General features: G+C 38.7%; 1 protein-coding gene across 5 annotated transcripts in view; it reads right to left on the reverse strand.

Annotated features, from left to right (window-relative positions):
* LOC307142227 (tight junction-associated protein 1-like) overlaps positions 1-20,163 on the reverse strand; it is a 191,637-nt gene that overhangs the window by 57,337 nt on the left and 114,137 nt on the right. For all 5 annotated transcript variants that reach the window (XM_079842902.1, XM_079842904.1, XM_079842900.1 and 2 more), the window contains one exon: positions 3,011-3,172. In XM_079842902.1, coding sequence (XP_079699028.1) covers positions 3,011-3,172 — 162 coding nt within the window. The remainder of the gene's footprint in view (positions 1-3,010; positions 3,173-20,163) is intronic.

Raw genomic sequence — 20,163 nt, forward strand, 5'->3', positions numbered from 1 at the left:
TATACAGACTATGTCTGCTAAGATACTCATCAAGATGGACATGTTGACATACGTTTTGTGTGAGTTTGTCCGTTTAAGAGCAAGACTTGAAAGAGAACTCAATATTTGCGCGCTGAGAGACGTGTGCGCGCTCTCGGATGAGGGCACAGAGACACATTTCCTCACAGCGCGCGCGGCTTCTCATTCTAAACCTAAACCCTAAAGCACTAAACCCGGGTGATGACGGTGAAAACGACTGGTCATATTCGAAAATATGGCAGCACTCGCAATCACGCATGCATTGAACAAAGTTTACAAAGAGAGAATTATTTGAAAAATATGAAGGAAAAAAAGGACGTTTACACGGCTCCCCTGCTCTCGTCAGTTTTTGTTTCTTTATTAGATTGTCATAGGTCACTCTGTTTAATTTTCAAGTGGTTAAACAAATTCGTGGTGTTCCCTTGCGTTGCAGCCACTACCATGTAGCAAATCTTAGCATGTTTCTGCTCGTCGTCTGATTCCTCGAAGCCAAACTGTTCCCAGACAACGGAGTTGGTTTTGCCTTTTTTGCTCACCAAACGCTGCTGTAACTGCCCTCCTTGCCATCTTTACTCGCGCCGAGTTTTTAAATTCCAGCGGATGATATGCACACGAGTCACGAGACTCACGACCTCAGAGAGATTTGTGGGTTCGGGAGGGGCGGATGTGGGCGTGCGCGTTTCATTCAGAACGCAAGGCAAAATAATCGTTTTTTCTCGATTGTACTATTTTGGTGATCGTTGGGAGGCAAAATCGAAATCGAAATCGAAATTCGATTAATTGCACAGCCCTAGGATGGGTACGTTTAAGGGTAGGGTTAGGTGTAAGGGAAGTGTCAGCTGTGTAATTACAAATGTAACAACAGAAATTAATTACAGATGTAGTTACATGCAGGTATTTTTTTAAATGTAAGTACAATGTAAAAGCATGTATGTACACAATAAGTACATTGTATCAAATGATTAATTAAAATGTTAGTACATCGTAGTTACTATTATTTTGATTTACAGGTTGTAGGATTAGTTTTAGGTTGTACTATGTTTACCTTTCTAAAGTAATTTGAAATTGATTTTATTTATATATTTGTATTTTGAATATAATATGGCAATTGAATGCACTAAATTGGTTTAGTTTTCACAGATATTAATTAGGGCTGTGTATTGTTCAAAATCTTTCGATCCGGTGCCAATTTCGATACCTCAGTTTCGATACCGGTTCCTAACGATACTTTTTTCGATACCATATGTTTTAAAATCCATTTCAACATCAACAAAAAATACATTAAACACAAAACTTTTATTTTTCACCTTAATTAAAACAAATTCTGGTAACACTTCTCACTCAGGGTAACATTATTAATAAAACTGGTTGTGCTTTTTGTAAGGTTGCTCCGATCAGGATTTTTGGAGCCGATCACCGATCGTCGATCACAGGAAGCAGTATCTGCCGATACGATCACCGATACCAATCTATTTGAAGCCTTCTTATTATCATGTAGAATTATTTATAGGGAATTTTACAGACATTCATTCAGGGCCTGAATTTTATTTCTGACAATGGGGGAATCCCCCCCTTAGGTGACTTGTCATATAAATGTATATAATTATCTCACCAAAATATTTGTTTTTAAAGACAAATTTTCAGGTCTAACATTAGTATTGAGGTGAGAAATACTAAAGACATTTAATAAGGAATCAATTGTAAATTAATATTGATCTTCCCTGAATAAATTATATTGATCCTTACACGTAAGGTTGCAAAAGTTAGTCATTCAAGAGCAGTGAGTGTCATAAAGGTTCATCAAACAACACAAGACAAAGAGAAACTCAGAGACAGCAGCAGTTTATTCAACAGCTGTCACTTTAAGAGCGAACACGGATATGGTTACAGTTGCACAAACGTTCACTCGCGAGTCATGACGGGGTTTACGTGCATACTCGCCAAGACGGTAATTTAGTACATACATTTGTGTGTATTTGACCAGTTCTGCACAATTTGTACTCGCAAGCTTTTTGTGAGATGGCCTGTGTGTGTGTGTGCTGAGCGGTTGAACACTGGCAAGACTTAAAACTAAATGCAATGATAAACTTTAGTGACGACGCGACACTGCCTCGATTATGCAAGTGGCAAATCCTGTGTCAACTGTGCAGCTTGATTTTAGTGCACATGCGATGCGCTGATGTGAAGCCATTTGAGCATTTTGAAAGGAAGAGAGTGAGCGCGCGCACGCGGTGATTCACTCGCGCTGTTTGTGAACTTACGTCCCACAGAAAGTTTTCCTTTTGCGCCTTTGGTTGCAATACTTATCGCATATGTTGCACTTTGCTGACTCGGCATCCACTTTTATAAGTGTATAAAAGCCGCTTGGCTTTTGGAACCGAAATTTGGCACCGAAAGATAAATAATTTTTCGATACTCATAGTATCTGAGTTTTTCGTTCGATACCATAAAAGTATCGACGTTCGGTGCCCAGCCCAAATATTAATGCCTGCAATTTCAGCAATAAAACAACAAAAAATTCTAAAAAAGGAAACAAAATAGTTGTACATTTTAAGATACCTGACTTATTTTCTCTTGTATATTTAGTATTGCTCTTTAATAAAGAAAAAGTACTTCTTGTCCGAATACTCGATTAATTGATGAAATAATTGGTAGAATACTCGATTACTAAAATAATCGATAGCTGCAGACCTACCTGATACACAAAGTAGCTCAAAGGTCTTCAGGATAACTCATCGAAATAAGTGTGTTTTAACTTGTAATTGTGACACAAATATATTACTTCATACAGCAGAATGTTTTACTAACAGTAAACCTGTGCTGCAGTAGTACTTATACTTTTGAGCTTCAGCAAGAACAAGAGGTTCAAACGGTAACATTTTCATTTAATTACATTTTAAAACAGTAAATAAATAGTTAATGCTTCATTCCTTTATTTGATTAGCATTGGGGGTTTTTTTAGGGGGGGGGGGGGGGGACTGACAAGACTGACCTTCTGAACTTGTCTCTCATTTTCTCCAGGTCGTCTCTGGTGCGACCCAACTCTGCCTGCATGTAATGTCGACTGGTTTCGAACTCCGTCTCCATGGCTTCCATCTTATGAGTGGTCTGGGACAGCCGGCGACGGATGTCTTCATTTTGCTGCTGCAGGAGCCTGCAGAATAAGCGAGAGCAATGAAAGACGTGAACAATGCATGCCATGGAAATGAGAAACACTTTGTCAGATAGAGTTCACACTATTGTAGCAGTAAAGGGCAACTCTCCACAGCATCCTCATGCATTTCAACGTGGGACGCTGCTTCTCATTTTCCTAAAAGACTCTTTAATATACATTCTGAAGACTGTTCATCATCCCCATCACCTTGCCATGTCTGGGAAAGCATTTGTGTGCACATTCCAGATGCGTATCTCACGTTTCCTATCAACACTTAGTATTCTTTTAGTATATCTCTTTATCATGTTTGGTGTCGTTTTACAGCTCATATTCCGAACTGAAATAATGACTTCGGTAGAGATGTTTGTGAATATGCATTAAGGAGAGGCTGTCTCCGTCTCTCACATCATGAGCATCTCATTGGTGTTCGTATTTAGAAATATAAATGGTGTTTTAACGCATTGCACCAGGTTTGACATCAATGATGGCAAAAGGCACTAGTGAGGCATGTGTCAGAACTCTTTGCATCATGCATGACTGATACGGGCGATTTTTTATGACCTTTGTGGACCCCAGGAGCACCACGCATCCTCTTACACTGGCATAATGAGGCATTTTATTTTTCATTGTGTTGTTTAATAAATAATTGAATTCAAGTGTTGAAGGATAATCCCTGAAGCCTCTTGTTTAAGTTGTCCTCTTCCATAGAAGTCAACGTTTTACACAATCATGTGATCTGAATCTTCAGGCTAAATACTATGGTTTTTGCTATGAGCAATCATTTTCTGTGAGATTTCAATGAGATTTGATATATTGACAACAACGTTAATGGAGTCAGATTACATTTTTTATGAGCCAGATAAATAATTAAACAAAGCATGTCATCGTTCAGCTGCTTTTTTTGTATTGGTCCAAAATAGCAGCTGTTATTTCCAGCCCTCCATCATGTGACTTCTTTCTCTTTTGCTGCCAACAAACCAGACTGTGAACACTATTTCGGTTGATTTTACCATCTTTAATTTCAAATAATGTTGACTTTAAATGTTCTTTAATTGATATACACTACCGTTCAAACGTTTTTGGGTTGGTAAGATGATTTTAAAATATTAACAATTTCAAATATACAGTCAAACCAAAATTTATTCAGACACCTTCAACATTTTCTCTAGGGCTGCAACTAATGATTCTTTTGATAATCGATTATTTGGCCGATTAACCGGATAAAAGCCAAACATTTTCTATTGATAATACACACTATTCCACATCCTGCCCATGCCGTCCTTCAAACATGTCAGCTGAGTGCTATGAAAACATACATAGTGAATATATATCTACCATTACATAAATTAACCATGGTTTTACAAACAAAAATAATAATAATAAATAAAAATGGTTATTGTAGTTATTCAATGGTAACTACGAATGAACCATGGTTTTGCTTCAAATCCCTAGTTTCACTATGGTATGTGTGTGGTTATAGACATGTAATCAACACGCCAAAAACACATGGTTTTACTATAATATAACCTTGGATATTTTCGTAAGGGTATTTTTGTGCTGTACATTATGTGCAAAAGTTACTAAGCAAAAGGAGTTTAAATCCCTTCATTAACATTAGAGGTCAACCGATTCATCGGTTTTGCCGATTAATCGGCACCGATAGCTGATTGGTGGAACAATCGGTTATCGGCAGAGATCCACAGTTTTTATATAGTTTTATACAGTTTTCGATAGTTTTTCCGAGTTGCGTCCGTTGCTGGAGCGGCTGAGACGGAAGCGCTGTTATTACACAGTACAAAAGCTCTGAGAAGGGTCTGCTGGCAGTATATAGCACGAGAGCGGCCTCTAGAGGCGGTAAAAAAAACCATCACCTTGTGTTTACATTCACACGTGAGGCTGCACGTGGCGCTGACACATCAGATGCGCGTTTAAAACACGACAGCGAAACGGTATGAATACAGAACACTACAGTACTTATTGCAAAATAAATATAAAGTAATAAATTTCTTGACAAGATGCTGCTTTAAGAGGTAAAGAACAGCAGTGTGTATGTTTGTCGACGAGGCTGAGATGACGCTAACATTAGCAGTACCTCAAGCAGTTAAGCAATATGATAACACGCAAGTCCGACCCAAATGTTGCATATATAAATTAGTGATGTGAGAAAGCAAACTGTATCGTCATGCTGCCGACAAAAATATATACAAAGCAGAAACGCATTTGTTTTTTTATTAGATAATCTCTTTCTAAAAAAGCAGACTGTTTAGAGTTGTATGAAATGGTAACACTACAATAATATTCCATTTGTAACATTGACTAAGGTTAATAAATGCTGTGGAAGTATTGTTCATTGTTAGTATGTTCATTTCAACATTAAACTGAGTTTGAATTTGTATCTGTTAACCTTGGTTAATGCACTATGAACTAACATGAATGATCAAGGTACAATTGTATTGCTCATATTAATACATGTATTAATATAGTTCATGTAAGCTAATACATTCATGTTGCATTGGGATCTTGTATAGTGTTACCTATGAAATGTACATGCATGTTTCTAGGTTATAGGTAAAGAAATACATTTGACCTGTAATATTTTAATGTTAACAGTTTTTTCTGAAGAATTTGTTCTGTTAGAACTTCTCATTTTAATATTCATATTTATACATTTTTAATTTAGCACAGTTTCATGGATCAGTACTGTTTTTATATTTTTTTGTTATAAAGTTCGGCACTGTTTTACTTATGTTTTTTTAATCCAGTATCCATTTTAAAAACTATCGGTCGATTAATCGGTTATCAGCAAGTGCGGTCCAACCTAGTTATCGGTATCTGTAAAATCCACTATCAGTCGACCTCTAATTAACATGATTAAAAAACAAACAAACAAATAAACAAAAACTTGTGTTTAGTGTTAGCAGATTAGAGGAATGTTCTGCAGGAACACACACACAGTAACCATTTCTTTTCCCAGTAAATGGGCTATGAGAAATGTCTTACATTTATATTCAATAACACGCTGTTCTCCCTTTACAGTTACTACTAACTCATAAAATACTTGAATTACATGTTGACTTTTAAAACTAAATTTAGCGCCTAAAGCAGATATTTCAGCTAAATGAATGTTTTTGCGCTGAATATTAATTGTCTCCCTCTCGACTGTGTTCTGTCTGTTTGATGTTAAACACTAATGCATTCGCTTGAATGCATTCGCTTAAAATAAAGAATTCTCATGTTTTGGGCGCTTGGATCATGTGCCTTTCCTGCATCAGCTCACTCGGTTTCCTCCACTATTTCTAGATGCATTTTGTCCATAGAAATGAGTTATTCAGGGCTGTGATTTGGCGTGACTGGTGGAAGATTACCGTGCACAGAGGACAGACCCGACGAATGAATAATGAGAATCGTTGTCGATGATTTTCATTATCGATTATCATCGACTAGTTGTTGCAGCGCTAATTTTCTCATATCACCGTTTATTCCCTATAGTTTAGAAAATGGTAATAAAATACGGCAAGAACTCAGAGTTAAACGGTCAGAACAAATTCATCTTGATAATGTCAGATAACTTTGATGCAAAGTTATGTAATGGATTACAATCAACCAAGCAGCTGTTTTAAATGATTTAATACCAATTTAAATAAGATAATACCAATTAAGGTCAACCAATGACCAAGGAAAGCTTCATTTTGTTCAGTCTGTGGTGTAAAAGATCACATTAGCAATGAAAGAAAAACACAGTCAGCTCAAAGTGTCTGAATCATTTTGGTCCCAAATGTTTGTCAGTTTTACTGGTAGTCACTGTATGAAGAATTTTTGGGTATATTGTGTCACAGCTTACTTTATTTTGCGATCCTCAGTTACATAAATTAACTATGTCCTGCACCCACTAGTAAAAATATATATCTGGTGTCTGAATAATTTTTGGTTTGATATATATATATATATATATATATATGTGTGTGTGTGCGTGTGTTTACTTATATTATTTATTATATATACAGTATTTTAAATCGTAGCTTATTCCTGTGATGGCAAAGTTGAATTTCTCCAGTCTTCAGTGTCACATGATCCTTCAGAAATCATTCTAATATGCTGATTTGGCGCTCAAAACACATTTCTTATTATCATCAATGTTGAAATGTTCCTTAATATCTTTGTAGAAATTATGGACATGAATAGAAAGTTCAAGAGCTGCATTTATTTGTAATAGATTTTTTCTCTAACAAGTGTTACAGCGATATAGTCATGTTTGATAAGTTTCCTTGCTGAATTATGTTTTTTTTTTAAATAATCCGATACTTGGCAAAAAAAATTTTTATTATTGTACTTATTAGGGATGTACCAATATAAAAATGTTAGCAATATTGAAGTTGATAAGATGCCTGATTTTATAATTTATTCTATTATGGCGGTTATTATTTTAATATATGTCGATAATTTAAAATCCTTATGTTTTTATCTTATATTATTTAACACTATGTGACTACACGTTTAAGGAATATTCCTCATTTAAAGCCATCAAAACAAATGTGTCACTATATATCATTAGCATATCATAATTGTGTCATTATATATCATTAGCATATTTTAAATGTGTCATTTTAACAATAATAATGCAAAAAACAGTTTCATGGCCTGTAAAATCAAAATTATGGCTGATAAATGTTCTAAATTCTCTGACCAGTGGCAGGTGAGGACTGTGTATATAAGTACTGGAATACTCTCATTTTTCTTATTCATTCTTTACAGTCACACCAATTTAGCTTTGTTGATCAAGGCCATTTACACCTGGTTTTAACATGCGCTTTGGTCGATTGGATCACAAGTGGACGACCAGATTGCTTTTGTAGTGCAAACCTTCATGTGGTTGAATGTGTTCAAACGGCCACAAAAGACACCTACTCTCCACCTACTGACCTAATGAGTAAACATTATGGGATGAGCACTAGCCAGATGGGATTTAAACCTTGTCGGCTGGAGACCCAAGTTTGGTTTGAAGAAAAACGCACCAAGCGCAATGTTCTCTCACCACTCCTGATTTCTAACAGGCGTTCGCCTGGTCTTGCGACTATCAGAGCAGAAACTAAAGCTGCTGCTCTCTGTGTTTTTCGGTCGTCTCCAGGTGCATTCATGTGTAAATTGCATGATCTTATTTCATCCATTAGATCAAAAGATCTGATAAAGCCGGTACATTTACCCGCCCATAGACCCTCCTCTTGGAAAAAAAATGATAGAAGTGGTTGAAAGTGGACAAAAGAAACGGGAATGTGTCTCCCTCGTCTACTTGTGATCCGATCGACCAAAACACATCTTAATACCAGATCGAAACAGGGCCTAAGAATGAAAAACAGAGAAGGCCAGTAAACAAAATACCCTACAGACTGCATTACAGGACTACAGGTCCACCTCAGCTTTGCGAGATTTCACATCCTATATCTAATGCACAGGGAGAAGGTGTCAAACACATAATGATGCCTCAGCCTACAACCAAGCCAAGACTCCTGAAAGCTGCCAATTATTCCAAAGAAAACAACATCCACAGCACTTTTAAGCAATCTGAAGGAGATGAAATGGGGCTTGGGGAGGCTGAAGAATGTTTCCCAAACAAAGAAAACACTGAACAACCCTGAGCCCGATGATTAAAAAGGCTCTCTGCAGTACAGCATTAGGCTAAATGTTGTGCCTACTGAGAGCGAGTTAAAGTTTAGCCATGCAGGTGTGTGAATGTGATTAGGAGCAGTACAGGTGTGTGTGTGTGTGTGTGTGTGTGTGAGCAGCTGGCTCTAAACGGGCAGCTGCAGTGATGTAGAACACATCTGCTGTGTACCAGCAGTCACACTTTGTGATCTTATCACTATAACCACACAAACATCATGGTTCACTTCTCAATTTGTTATGCTTTATCTTTCTTTCGAGTGTAATGTTGCTGTTTGAGCATGAAGAAGGTCTGCAATGTTACAAAGCACAAAGTCACTCCATAGGGAGCATCAGTGGTCTTGAGATTTCTTCCGGGAACAAACACATCACAATATTCCTCATTTTAATAATTCCTTCCCAAGGCGTGGCCTGGTTGAGTTGAATTAGTAGTGTGTTAAAACCACAGAGTGTAAAAAAATATGGACGTAGTGTCTGTGGCATCAAGAGCCGTTTTGAAGCCTCCAAATCAGCCATCGCCATCTTGGCAGCGCATCACTCACGGATAACAGAAAATGGGCAAAGAGGCGGGATGCGGCTGGAGCTGAGGTGACGCGATGACTAACAGACAGCAGACGAACGGCAATCCACCTGTCGCGGAAAGTGGCCACGCCCTTAATTATGCAGGACTTTAAGGCTTTATGTAATGTAAACAAATGAGTTATAAAAAAATTGACACTCCTCACAGTCGTCATGAAGGGCAAATTATAGCCGTATAGACCAAAACCACAATTTGTACCAGACTGTAAACATGTTTTTTTCTGCTGTAAAGTTGGGCATTTTAACATGGGGCTCAATGAGATTCTGCTCCTTCTGGAGTCTGTCTCTAGCGGCCAGTCGATGAACTGCAGTTTAAGTCACTTCCGTATTGGCTTCAAGAGAAACTGCGGAAGGTTGCCCCTTGATTGAAACTCGCGGTTATGATAAAATTGACAAAATTCAGTCTTCTCAATAGGAATCAGCACAATCTGTAATTTTGTGTGAGGCAAGACTTTTTTTTATTTATGCATTTTTTTGTTGTTGCATGCAACCATTGCATACAAAAGAAACAATTACACTTAATGGCAACCTGTTTTAAACTTCCTTCTGTGAACTGATGTGGCTTCTTATCACAGAACGAGGCAGAAATTATATTCTATACAGTGATAAAGGCGATTAACATTGCATTATATAAGTATACATTAGCCTTATGAAAATACCCAAGATGGCTTGAACACAGATAAACCATATACTGTTGCAATGGTGTTTTCACTCTCTTCATGTTTAATCAGTCAAAACGTCTCTATCTGCATTTTATTCAGCTACAGCTGGATGTCCATATTAGGGATTTCCAGTAATGTAATAATACTCATTTGAGTCTCACTTGTGGACTTTCTGCGCAAAGGCGCCCTCCGGTGTCGAGTATGAATGAAACAATACATTGTGAGAGATTAGTGTTACATTATGCCCTATTTTGGGTAAAAAAGAAGAAAAAATCAAGTCAAGTCAACTTTATTTAAATAACGCTTTTTACAATGCAGATTGTTTCAAAGCAGCTTCACAGTGTTAAGGTCGCGATTTTGACGCGCAAATATTTTGCGCGATTGTTTTATTTTTTGATCAGCTGTTTGTGTAATGAGTGCTTCCACACTGGACGTGAATGTGCTGCGGTGAAAAAATTATATATTTTTTTGTTTGATGTCGTTTTTTAACAGAAAAGGCTTAAACCAATCACATACAAGGAAACAAAAGGTGACGAAATGTCCAGTTGATGTCACTAGCTATTCAATCAACATTAACCTTTGCCAGGCATCGCATTTCTCATGAGATTACAGCTGTAGTTGTGTTTACAGCTGTAGGCCACAGATGCAGCTGTGTTTGCCCACTGTAGGCTACAGACAACGATATCAAACCTTTTGAGTTAAAAGATTTTTTTCTAAACCTAATTGTGTCTGCGACTATGTAAAGTGAATGTGTTTCCGTCAGTATGACTGTGGCACTGAAATGTTTACATTGTTTACGTGTGAGATGGTTGTCCAGTGGGTTAAACCATGGAACTGACACACAGAAGGTTGCTGGTTCGATCCCAGCAGTCACCACCAGTGTGTCCTTGAGCAAGGCACTTTACTCCATGTTGCTCCAGGGGGATTGTCCCTGTAACAAGTGCACTGTAAGTCGCTTTGGATAAAAGCGTCTGCCAAATGTATAAATGTAAATGTAAATGTACATTGTTTATAATTGAATTATAGGCCCATTTCCAATCTCCCATTCCTCTCCAAAGTACTGGAAAAAGTTGTAGCTTCCCACCTCCAGGATCATCTCAAATACAACAATCTTTTCGAAAAATTTCAGTCTGGCTTCCGCTCTGCACACAGTACGGAAACGGCCCTGGTTAGAGTCACAAATGACCTACGGATGACAGCTGATGCAGGTTCACCATCCCTCCTCATTCTCCTCGATCTGTCTGCTGCATTCGATACAGTGGATCATGGTATACTCCTTAACCGGTTGCATCAAACCACTGGACTCACTGGCACTGCTCTTAACTGGTTTAAATCGTACCTCACTAGCAGAACAGAGTACATTTCACTTGGAAGTGCAAGGTCCCGGCAACACACAGTTACCTGCGGGGTTCCTCAGGGGTCAGTCCTTGGCCCCATTCTCTTCATCATTTACATCATCCCCCTCGGCCATGTCATTAGCCGCTATGGAGTCTCATTTCACTGCTATGCTGATGACACACAACTGTACATGAAATCAGAAACACACAACTCCATTTCAACAACATCATCTCCATCTTCAACACTCACCGCCTGTCTGGAGGAGATAAGGATGTGGATGAAGCACAACTTCCTCCAGTTAAACAGCTCTAAAACTGAGGCAATTCTTGTTGGCACTCCACATCAAACCCAGTCTTCCTCCATAACTGGTATAACACTCTCTGGTCATGACGTTCCCCTCTCCACAACTGTCACCAATCTTGGTGTAAGATTTGATCCACAACTCAGCTTTGAAGCCCATATCAAAAACCTCTTTCTACCATCTCAGAAACATTGCAAAACTCCGTCCATAGCTATCCTTAGCAGATGCTGAAAAACTGGTCCACGCCTTTGTCTCCTCCAGACTGGATTACTGTAACGCACTTCTCACCGGGATCCCTAACAAAAGCTTGCAGAGACTGCAGTATGTTCAGAATAGTGCTGCTAGGATCCTGATGAGAGTTCGAAAATACGATCACATCACACCCATTCTCCATTCACTTCACTGGCTTCCTGTTACCGCCAGGATTGAATATAAGGTCTCCCTTCTAACCCACCAGTGCATCTATGGAAATGCCCCCCCTTATCTGAAAGAACTACTCACACCTTCAACTACAACTCGATCAACAAACTCAAACCGCCTCCTTCTCCCCAAGACAAAGCTCAGCACTATGGGTGATCGGGCTTTCTGTTCTGCCGCTCCTCGGATTTGGAATGCCCTCCCCGACCATCTGAGGGCACCTCAAACTACTGAGACTTTTAAAAAAGGACTAAAAACATTTCATTTTAGGAGAATTTATGACTTTTAACCATTCAATCTATTAGTATTTTATCCTTCCTAAATGATCTTAACTGTAGCACTTTGAGATTTGTTCCAAATGTAAAGTGCAGTACAAATAAAATGTATTATTATTATTATTATTATTATTATTGTGACTCAACTGGAAACCCAGCTTCTCCGGATCGATTGGTTCCTGAAGTGTATGTTTATCTCGTCAGATGCGGTGCTACAGTCTCTCTCGAGCTCCACAAATTGTCCCACGTACATTTGACAGTAAGTGCAGAACCGGCCATGATACCGTTTTAGCTCCTGTACAAGATTAGCAGACTCCCCTTCAGACTCTCTGTTCTTTAAGACTGGGTGCACCCAATACCTTCTTTTCGGTCTTTTAAAAAAATGAAAAGCTGGTCTTCACTGAATGATGAAATGTCTGTGTTTTCTCAGCTGTCGTCACAAATGTTTTGGAATGTTGGAGCTCTGAAACGCCACGAACGTCGCAAACTCACGTTGCGGCTGATGTGAATGGTTTTGACGTGAACTATTCGCAAACGAAATATTCGTTTTTCCGCTTAGTTTTTTCTTTACGCGTCCGGTGTGAAAGGGCCTTTAAACAGGAAAATAATGCAACAGAATTTTATTCGGCCGTTCCGGAGGAAAAAAAAAGGGTGATGTCATCTAGCTCATTTCAATTATCATAGTGACAATGTGGGCTTTAGATCAGTAATTAGAGCAGTAATTTAGTTTATATGGTTAATTTAGTTTACTAATTAGATTTATTTGGATATTTAGTTGAAAATGTAGTGTCCCCAACTGAGCAAGCCAAGCCAAAGGCGACAGTGGCAAGGAGCCAAAACTCCATCAGGTGGCGTAATGGAGAAAAACAAACCTTGGGAGAAACCAGGCTCAGTCGGGGGGCCAGTTCTCCTCTGGCCAATTAACAAACAGCGTATGATTATTATTCTGGCAACTTTACAGGTCAGAGGTCATATTAGATCGGAATATTCGAAAGATCGGAGGCAACACGCCAGAGACGGGTTTATTGAGGATGATGTGTCGATTAAACAATTATTAAATTGGAAATATCTAAAGATATTTGAAGATATCTGAAGTAAAAATTCGATAATCACTAAGTTTTTATCTGAATTTTGCTCCCTTTGGCGTTCAATGTTGATCAGCAAGTCCTGCAGACCGGGGTGATTAACGAATCATTTTCGCAGAATCCAAAAATCTGTCACACTGTCGAGCTAACTTTCTGACGTCTTGTGTTTTATGACCGGTGGCAACCAGTGTTAAGGTACAATACTGCCACCTTCTGTACGCTGGGATGTCAATCAGATACTATGTTATACTATGATATAAATGTTTTAATGTTTTATGTCCTATATTTAAAAAAAAATTCATTAAAGGGTTAGTTCACCCAAAAATGAAAATTCTGTCATTAATTACTTACCCTCATGTCGTTCGACACCCATCAGACCTCCGTTCATCTTCAGACACAAATGAAGATATTTTAGTGTAAATCTGATGGCTCAGAAAGGCCTCCATTGGCACAATGCACGGTTCACTCTCAAGACCCTTAAAAGGTACTAAAGACGTCGTTACAAAGTCCATCTCACTACAGTGGTTCTCCAATAACTTTATGAAGCGACAAGAATAGTTTTTGTGCACAAAAAAACCCTTAACTTAAAAAAAACCCTTAACCTAACTTATATTGTGATGACCGATTTCAAAACAATGCATCATGAAGCTTCGAAGCGTTATGAATCAGTGAGTCGATTCAGCGGTTTCAATTGCCAAAGTCACGTGATTTCAGCAGTTTGGCGGTTTGACACACGACCCGAATCATGATTCGACTCGCTGATTCATAACGCTTCGAAGCTTCATGATGCATTGTTTTGAAATCGGTCATCACTATGTAAGTCGTTATTTAGGTTTTTTTTGCGCACAAAAACTATTCTCGTTGATTCATAAAGTTATTGTAGAACCACTGTAGTGAGATGGACTTTGTAACGACGTCTTTAGTACCTTTTAAGGGTCTTGAGAGTGAACGGTGCATTGTGCCAATGGAGGCCTTTCAGAGCCATCAGATTTCAACTAAAATATCTTAATTTATGTTTCGAAGATGAACGGAGGTCTGACGGGTGTCGAACGACATGAGGGTAAGTAATTAATGACAGAATTTTCATTTTTGGGTGAACTAACCCTTTTAATGTAGTTTTTTTTATTTTATTTTTTTTTAGATAAGGCTGTTATTTATATTATAGGTTATTTATTTGGTATGCGTCCTGAAGATTGCTGCTGTCGCTGCAGCAAGCTTTATGTGTGAGCTTGAGCGCTTAATTTATATTTTAAATGCTCATTATTATGGTTTAGTATTTCAAAACTAATTTTACAGAGTAATTCAAAAGAACTGAGTGAGCGATTCGCTAGCAAATTGGACAGTACATTGAATTGCATGTTTGTTCCTGCATGAGGTGAATGTGTACAATGTAACAAAAAACCTGTGATGACTAATTATTGTCAATATATAAGTGATGCACCAAAATTTTGGCAACTGAATAGAAATTGCTTTGCAGGGACAAAATCATTGATTGAAAAAGTGATGATTCATTCTCGGTTCTCCGATAACGCGTTCATCATCATCGTGCATTTGGTGCATTACTATAAGATACTATTTCTTTACTGTTGCGTCTTCAACTTTTGGATTTCTGAGAAAAAGTGTGACAGCTGATGAAATGGTTAAATGCTTCCGAAGAGAAAAGAAACAACAAAAAGTGGTGGAAAAAAAGGACCTGTGTCATCAGATGGGGAGTGATAGTAGACAGACTGGTGGGAATCGAATTCCACACAACACACGAATGAGGGATTGTAACATCCAACAGCTCACAGACATCAAATCTTCCATTGACAGATTCCCAAAGAATATGCAACACCTTTTCCTTTTCTAGTTTCTTTCCCAGTTCAGAGTGAAAAATGCACAGAGAGTGGCACTCAAAACACACATCCAGACCAATACTCATACACCTACCAACGTGACCCAGCTGAAAGCAACAGCAAAGCAGAGAAACAGGAACATCAATGATTCATGCTATAGACCTAGATGGGGGCAGGGGTTTTAAGCTATAAATACACCAATGTAACTTTTTAGTGGCAAATCGCCTGTTCGCAGGCACATGTTTAGAGCACAAATGGAGCAAAAGAACAAAGTAGCTAAATGTAAAAAGCACAGAGACGGTGAGCATGTGCTTTCAAGAGACGTGCCACACATTCCCCAAAGGGAAACCATCCAGCCTTCTGCAATTTGCTTAATTGTTTTCATTATTCATATGACATAAAAGATGCTAAATTAAAATGTGTTAGGCCCACACGCATTGGGGGCTTTTGTGTGCAAACCCTAACATCTGTTTAGAAAATCCTCCACTTTATTTAATTGACAGGGACCGGCACATCCAGCTTTCAGTGTGAAAAAGGTTCCTCCAGTTGTCGGTCGCACATTTCTGAATGTGCATATGTTGCTTTCAGGCAGGTATCAAAGAGGCTTTATCTCTTTCAAGGTTAGCAAAGAGATTCTCAACCATGAGCCAAGTAGTTAGTGGAGAAAAAGCACACAGGACAAAAACAGATCTTGAAAAGAGAAATTAGAAAGGCTGCACATGTATTATATCGACCAAGACAATATAATGAAAGTATAATACCTTGATATATTTTTTTATCTCGGGTTACAAAAGTGTATATCTGTTATATACGTCTATTCTACTGCATGGTCAAATGTTTCAATGTACGCATTTTTTAAAGAAATTAATACTTCCAGCAAGGAATTGATCCAAACTGTTAGAAAGATTTCTATTTCAAATAAATGCTGTTCTTTTGAACTTTCTATTCATCAAAGAATCCAGAAAGAAAAAAACTTTTTACACTAAAATATTAATATTAATTAGAAATGTTTCTTGGACCGCAAATCATCATATTATAATGATTTCTGAAGGATCATGTGACACTGAAGACTGGAGTAATGATGCTGAACATTCAGCTTTGCAATCTCAGGAATAAATTACATTTAAATATATTGGAAAAAAATAAAAAAATTGTCTTTTTAAATAGTAATAATTAGGGATGGAACGATTACCGGTGCGAGGGGGGGGGATCACACTTCTCAGCCTCCCCGGGAAAGTCTATGCCAGGGTACTGGAGAGGAGAATACGGCCGATAGTAGAACCTCGGATTCAGGAGGAACAGTGTGGTTTTCGTCCCGGTCGTGGAACACTGGACCAGCTCTATACCCTCTACAGGGTGCTGGAGGGTTCATGGGAGTTTGCCCAACCAGTCCACATGTGTTTTGTGGATTTGGAGAAGGCATTCGACTGTGTCCCTCGCGGCATCCTGTGGAGGGTGCTGAGGGAATATGGGGTCCGGGGTCCTTTGCTAAGGGCTGTCCGGTCCCTGTATGACCGAAGCAGGAGTTTGGTCCGCATTGCCGGCAGTAAGTCAGACTTGTTCCCGGTGCATGTTGGACTCCGGCAAGGCTGCCCTTTGTCGCCGGTTCTGTTAATAATTTTTATGGACAGAATTTCTAGGCGCAGCCAGGGGCCGGAGGGTGTCAGGTTTGGGGACCACACGGTTTCGTCTCTGCTCTTTGCGGATGACGTTGTCGTGTTGGCCCCTTCTAACCAGGACCTTCAGCATGCACTGGGACGGTTTGCAGCCGAGTGTGAAGCGGCTGGGATGAGGATCAGCACCTCCAAATCCGAGGCCATGGTCCTCAGTCGGAAAAGGGTGGTTTGCCCTCTTCAGGTTGGTGGAGAGTTCCTGCCTCAAGTGGAGGAGTTCAAGTATCTAGGGGTCTTGTTCACGAGTGAGGGGAGGATGGAACGGGAGATTGACAGACGGATCGGTGCAGCTTCTGCAGTAATGTGGTTGATGTACCGGTCTGTTGTGGTGAAGAAAGAGCTAAACCGTAAGGCGAACAGTGTACAAAACAATCGTCCAGACAAGATGACCACAAGAAGTTATAGTAATAATTATAGTAGTATTAATTGTAAAGTCCTCTGATTTCATTTTCAATACAATTAAAAAAAGAGACACAAGACGCAAGTAGCATTTGAATGAAATGAGAGAGCGTGTCCGTTGTGATGTGTGGATGTGCGCTGTGTAGGGGTGGAGCGGTACACGTATTCGTACCGAACCGTTTTGGTACAGGGCTTTCGTTTCGGTGGACGCGTGTATGCAATCTTTAACAGTTAACAAACGGCTTGTTTTAAGCGCGGAACATACTTCCATCCCAAACAAACATATTAAGTATTCAGTCCATTTTATCACGAAATTCAAACGATAAATGCCGTTTTGACGCTCCTTAATGTGACGTGACAGATTACTGTATAGTCGCGTCAGTTCAAGCGGCCGCATCCTTCGCATGAACGCGATCATCTGTGAACGAGATCATCTCTTCCTAAAGAACAAACATTAATTAATATCTTAAGGTATGTCGAGGATACATTACAGCTTACTGAAACGTATCATGTTGTGTAATCGCTCGATCAGTGTTTCAATGGTGGAAAGACGTCAATATTAAAACAGCTCGTAAACAATGTCACGTAGCATCACATTTACCTCAGAAGTCATTCAGTGTCCGCAGCTGTTAGTTCACTAGAGATGAACTCTTTCGCTAAATGCACTATATTAGCCTTTATTAATTCTACTTAACCTGCTACTGATGTCTGGATTATGTAATGTATCTTTTAAATACATGTCATGAAAATGACAGCCACTGTGTATAAATGATTATATTTCAACAACGAATTGGAGAAAAAACTATTTTATTATTAGATTTAGAAGTTAATACAAAAACTGCCTTGTGTGAAGTTTACATGTTTGCATACAATGTGCTATTTGAATGTTGATTATTATATCTAAAAAATAAATAGCAACTGAATGTAGGCTAATAGTTCGGGCTCTGTTGTTAAACTGTATCGCCTACTACAGTAATGTGCAAGTAAGGGCTCCCTGTATAGCCTAGTTTACAGTATAATCTTTAAGAAACTTTTAGTTATAATTGAATTGATTTAAGGACAGACAATTTTTTTCAGTAAACCACTGTTTAAATAAATAAATAAAAAGCAATTTTGTAAAACTGCTGTACCGAACCGTGACTTCAAAACAGAGGTACGTATCGAACCGTCAGTTTTGTGTACCGTTACACCGCTAGTGATGTGTTATAATGCGTTGCTATTGACGACGGCCATTATAAGGAAGGAAATCCCACAGAATAGATTCTTCCTTAAAGTGCATAGAGCACCTTGATTTATTTGCTGTTTGTTGATTTTCAAATATAAAACTTGTTGCAATGTTTTCAGTGTGTGCATCTGTTCTTTTAGAATACTTTCATCTCATTTGTACAAAACCGTGATAATATTGATAATCGTGATAATTTAGGTCACTATCATCGTGATATGAAATTTTCATATCGTTTCATCCCTAGTAATAGTATTTAATAGTATTACTGTTTTTACTGAAACTGATCAAATACATGCAGCTTTGATGAGTAAGAGACTTCTTTCAAAGCATTAGGAAAAAAATCACTGACCAAACTTTTGAATACTAAAGTGTGTATTTGAATGTAAAACTTCTAGACTAGTCAATTCATACAGAACTATGGGTAGTCGAATACTCAAGTCAATGTTTTGTCAAATAGTCTTGATTACATGACTGCACTTGTTCTATGTGATGACAGCAGAAGGAAAACAGCTCCCTCCACATAACATACCCCAGTGAAATTGCCAGATTGAATTATGCAAATGTGAAATATACAGTGAAACTGGAGAGTGTTTATATGGAGTGTTCACACAGAAACCAATATTCTTGTAAACGGCTCTGAGATTCCTGAAATGAATAGAAATGTCAGCAGAGGCTGACAGCAACTATGAGTGAGTGGGACACGGCTGTTTTTGACAGTATTCATGACAACACAAGCCCCATGAATCTCGCAATAATATGCAAAGACATGCAAAGCTTCATTTCTCACCAGCATCACCATTACAAAGCATCTCTCTCTTAAACAAAACACCATATACTTATAAGATCAGTGTTATAAATCAATATCTAATACCTATAATTAACTGTCAGTATTTTTATATTCAATTTAAAAGATCAAAAATCATATAAAATCATATATCAGTGCATCCCTAGAGATGATATGTGCACATGCTCTCTTATAAGCCCCGTTTCCACCGAAATTACCCGGAACAATTTGTCCCAGGAACCTTTTTTCTTTTTTCCCTGCGTTTCCATCGCGGTCTAAAGTACTGTGAAGATTAGTCCGGTGACGTAAGACTGCACACGACTTTCCAGAGCCCACTGGATTTCATCTTCCGCAAGCACACGTTATAAAGCCTGAACCTCGTCTTCGGTCCATCGGCCGTATTTTTTAAACTTCATTGTTGATTCGAATAGCAAACAACTCTTACTGCACGCACCGCAACAGGTGGTTTAAATAAAATGCTGGGTGAGCTCAACCAATCATGTTCAGTGCCCAAGTCCCACCCCCGAAAGTTCCTGAACTTTGAAAAAGCACTACCTCGCGAGCAGGGCCGTTTTGAGGGGGTCATTTTTTTACCCGGAACTTCATTTAGACCCTAGTTCCTGCGGTCGAAACACACAGAGTACCACCCCAAAGTCCCTAGTTCCTGGGGAAAGTTCCCGCGGTGGAAATGTGGCTATAGAAATTGCAACAGACCAGATAAAGCCCTTTCAGTCACATACAGACTGGGCTCAACGTTTCT

This window comes from Gobio gobio (assembly GCF_949357685.1).
Source record: "Gobio gobio genome assembly, chromosome: 18".
NCBI lineage: Eukaryota > Metazoa > Chordata > Actinopteri > Cypriniformes > Gobionidae > Gobio > Gobio gobio.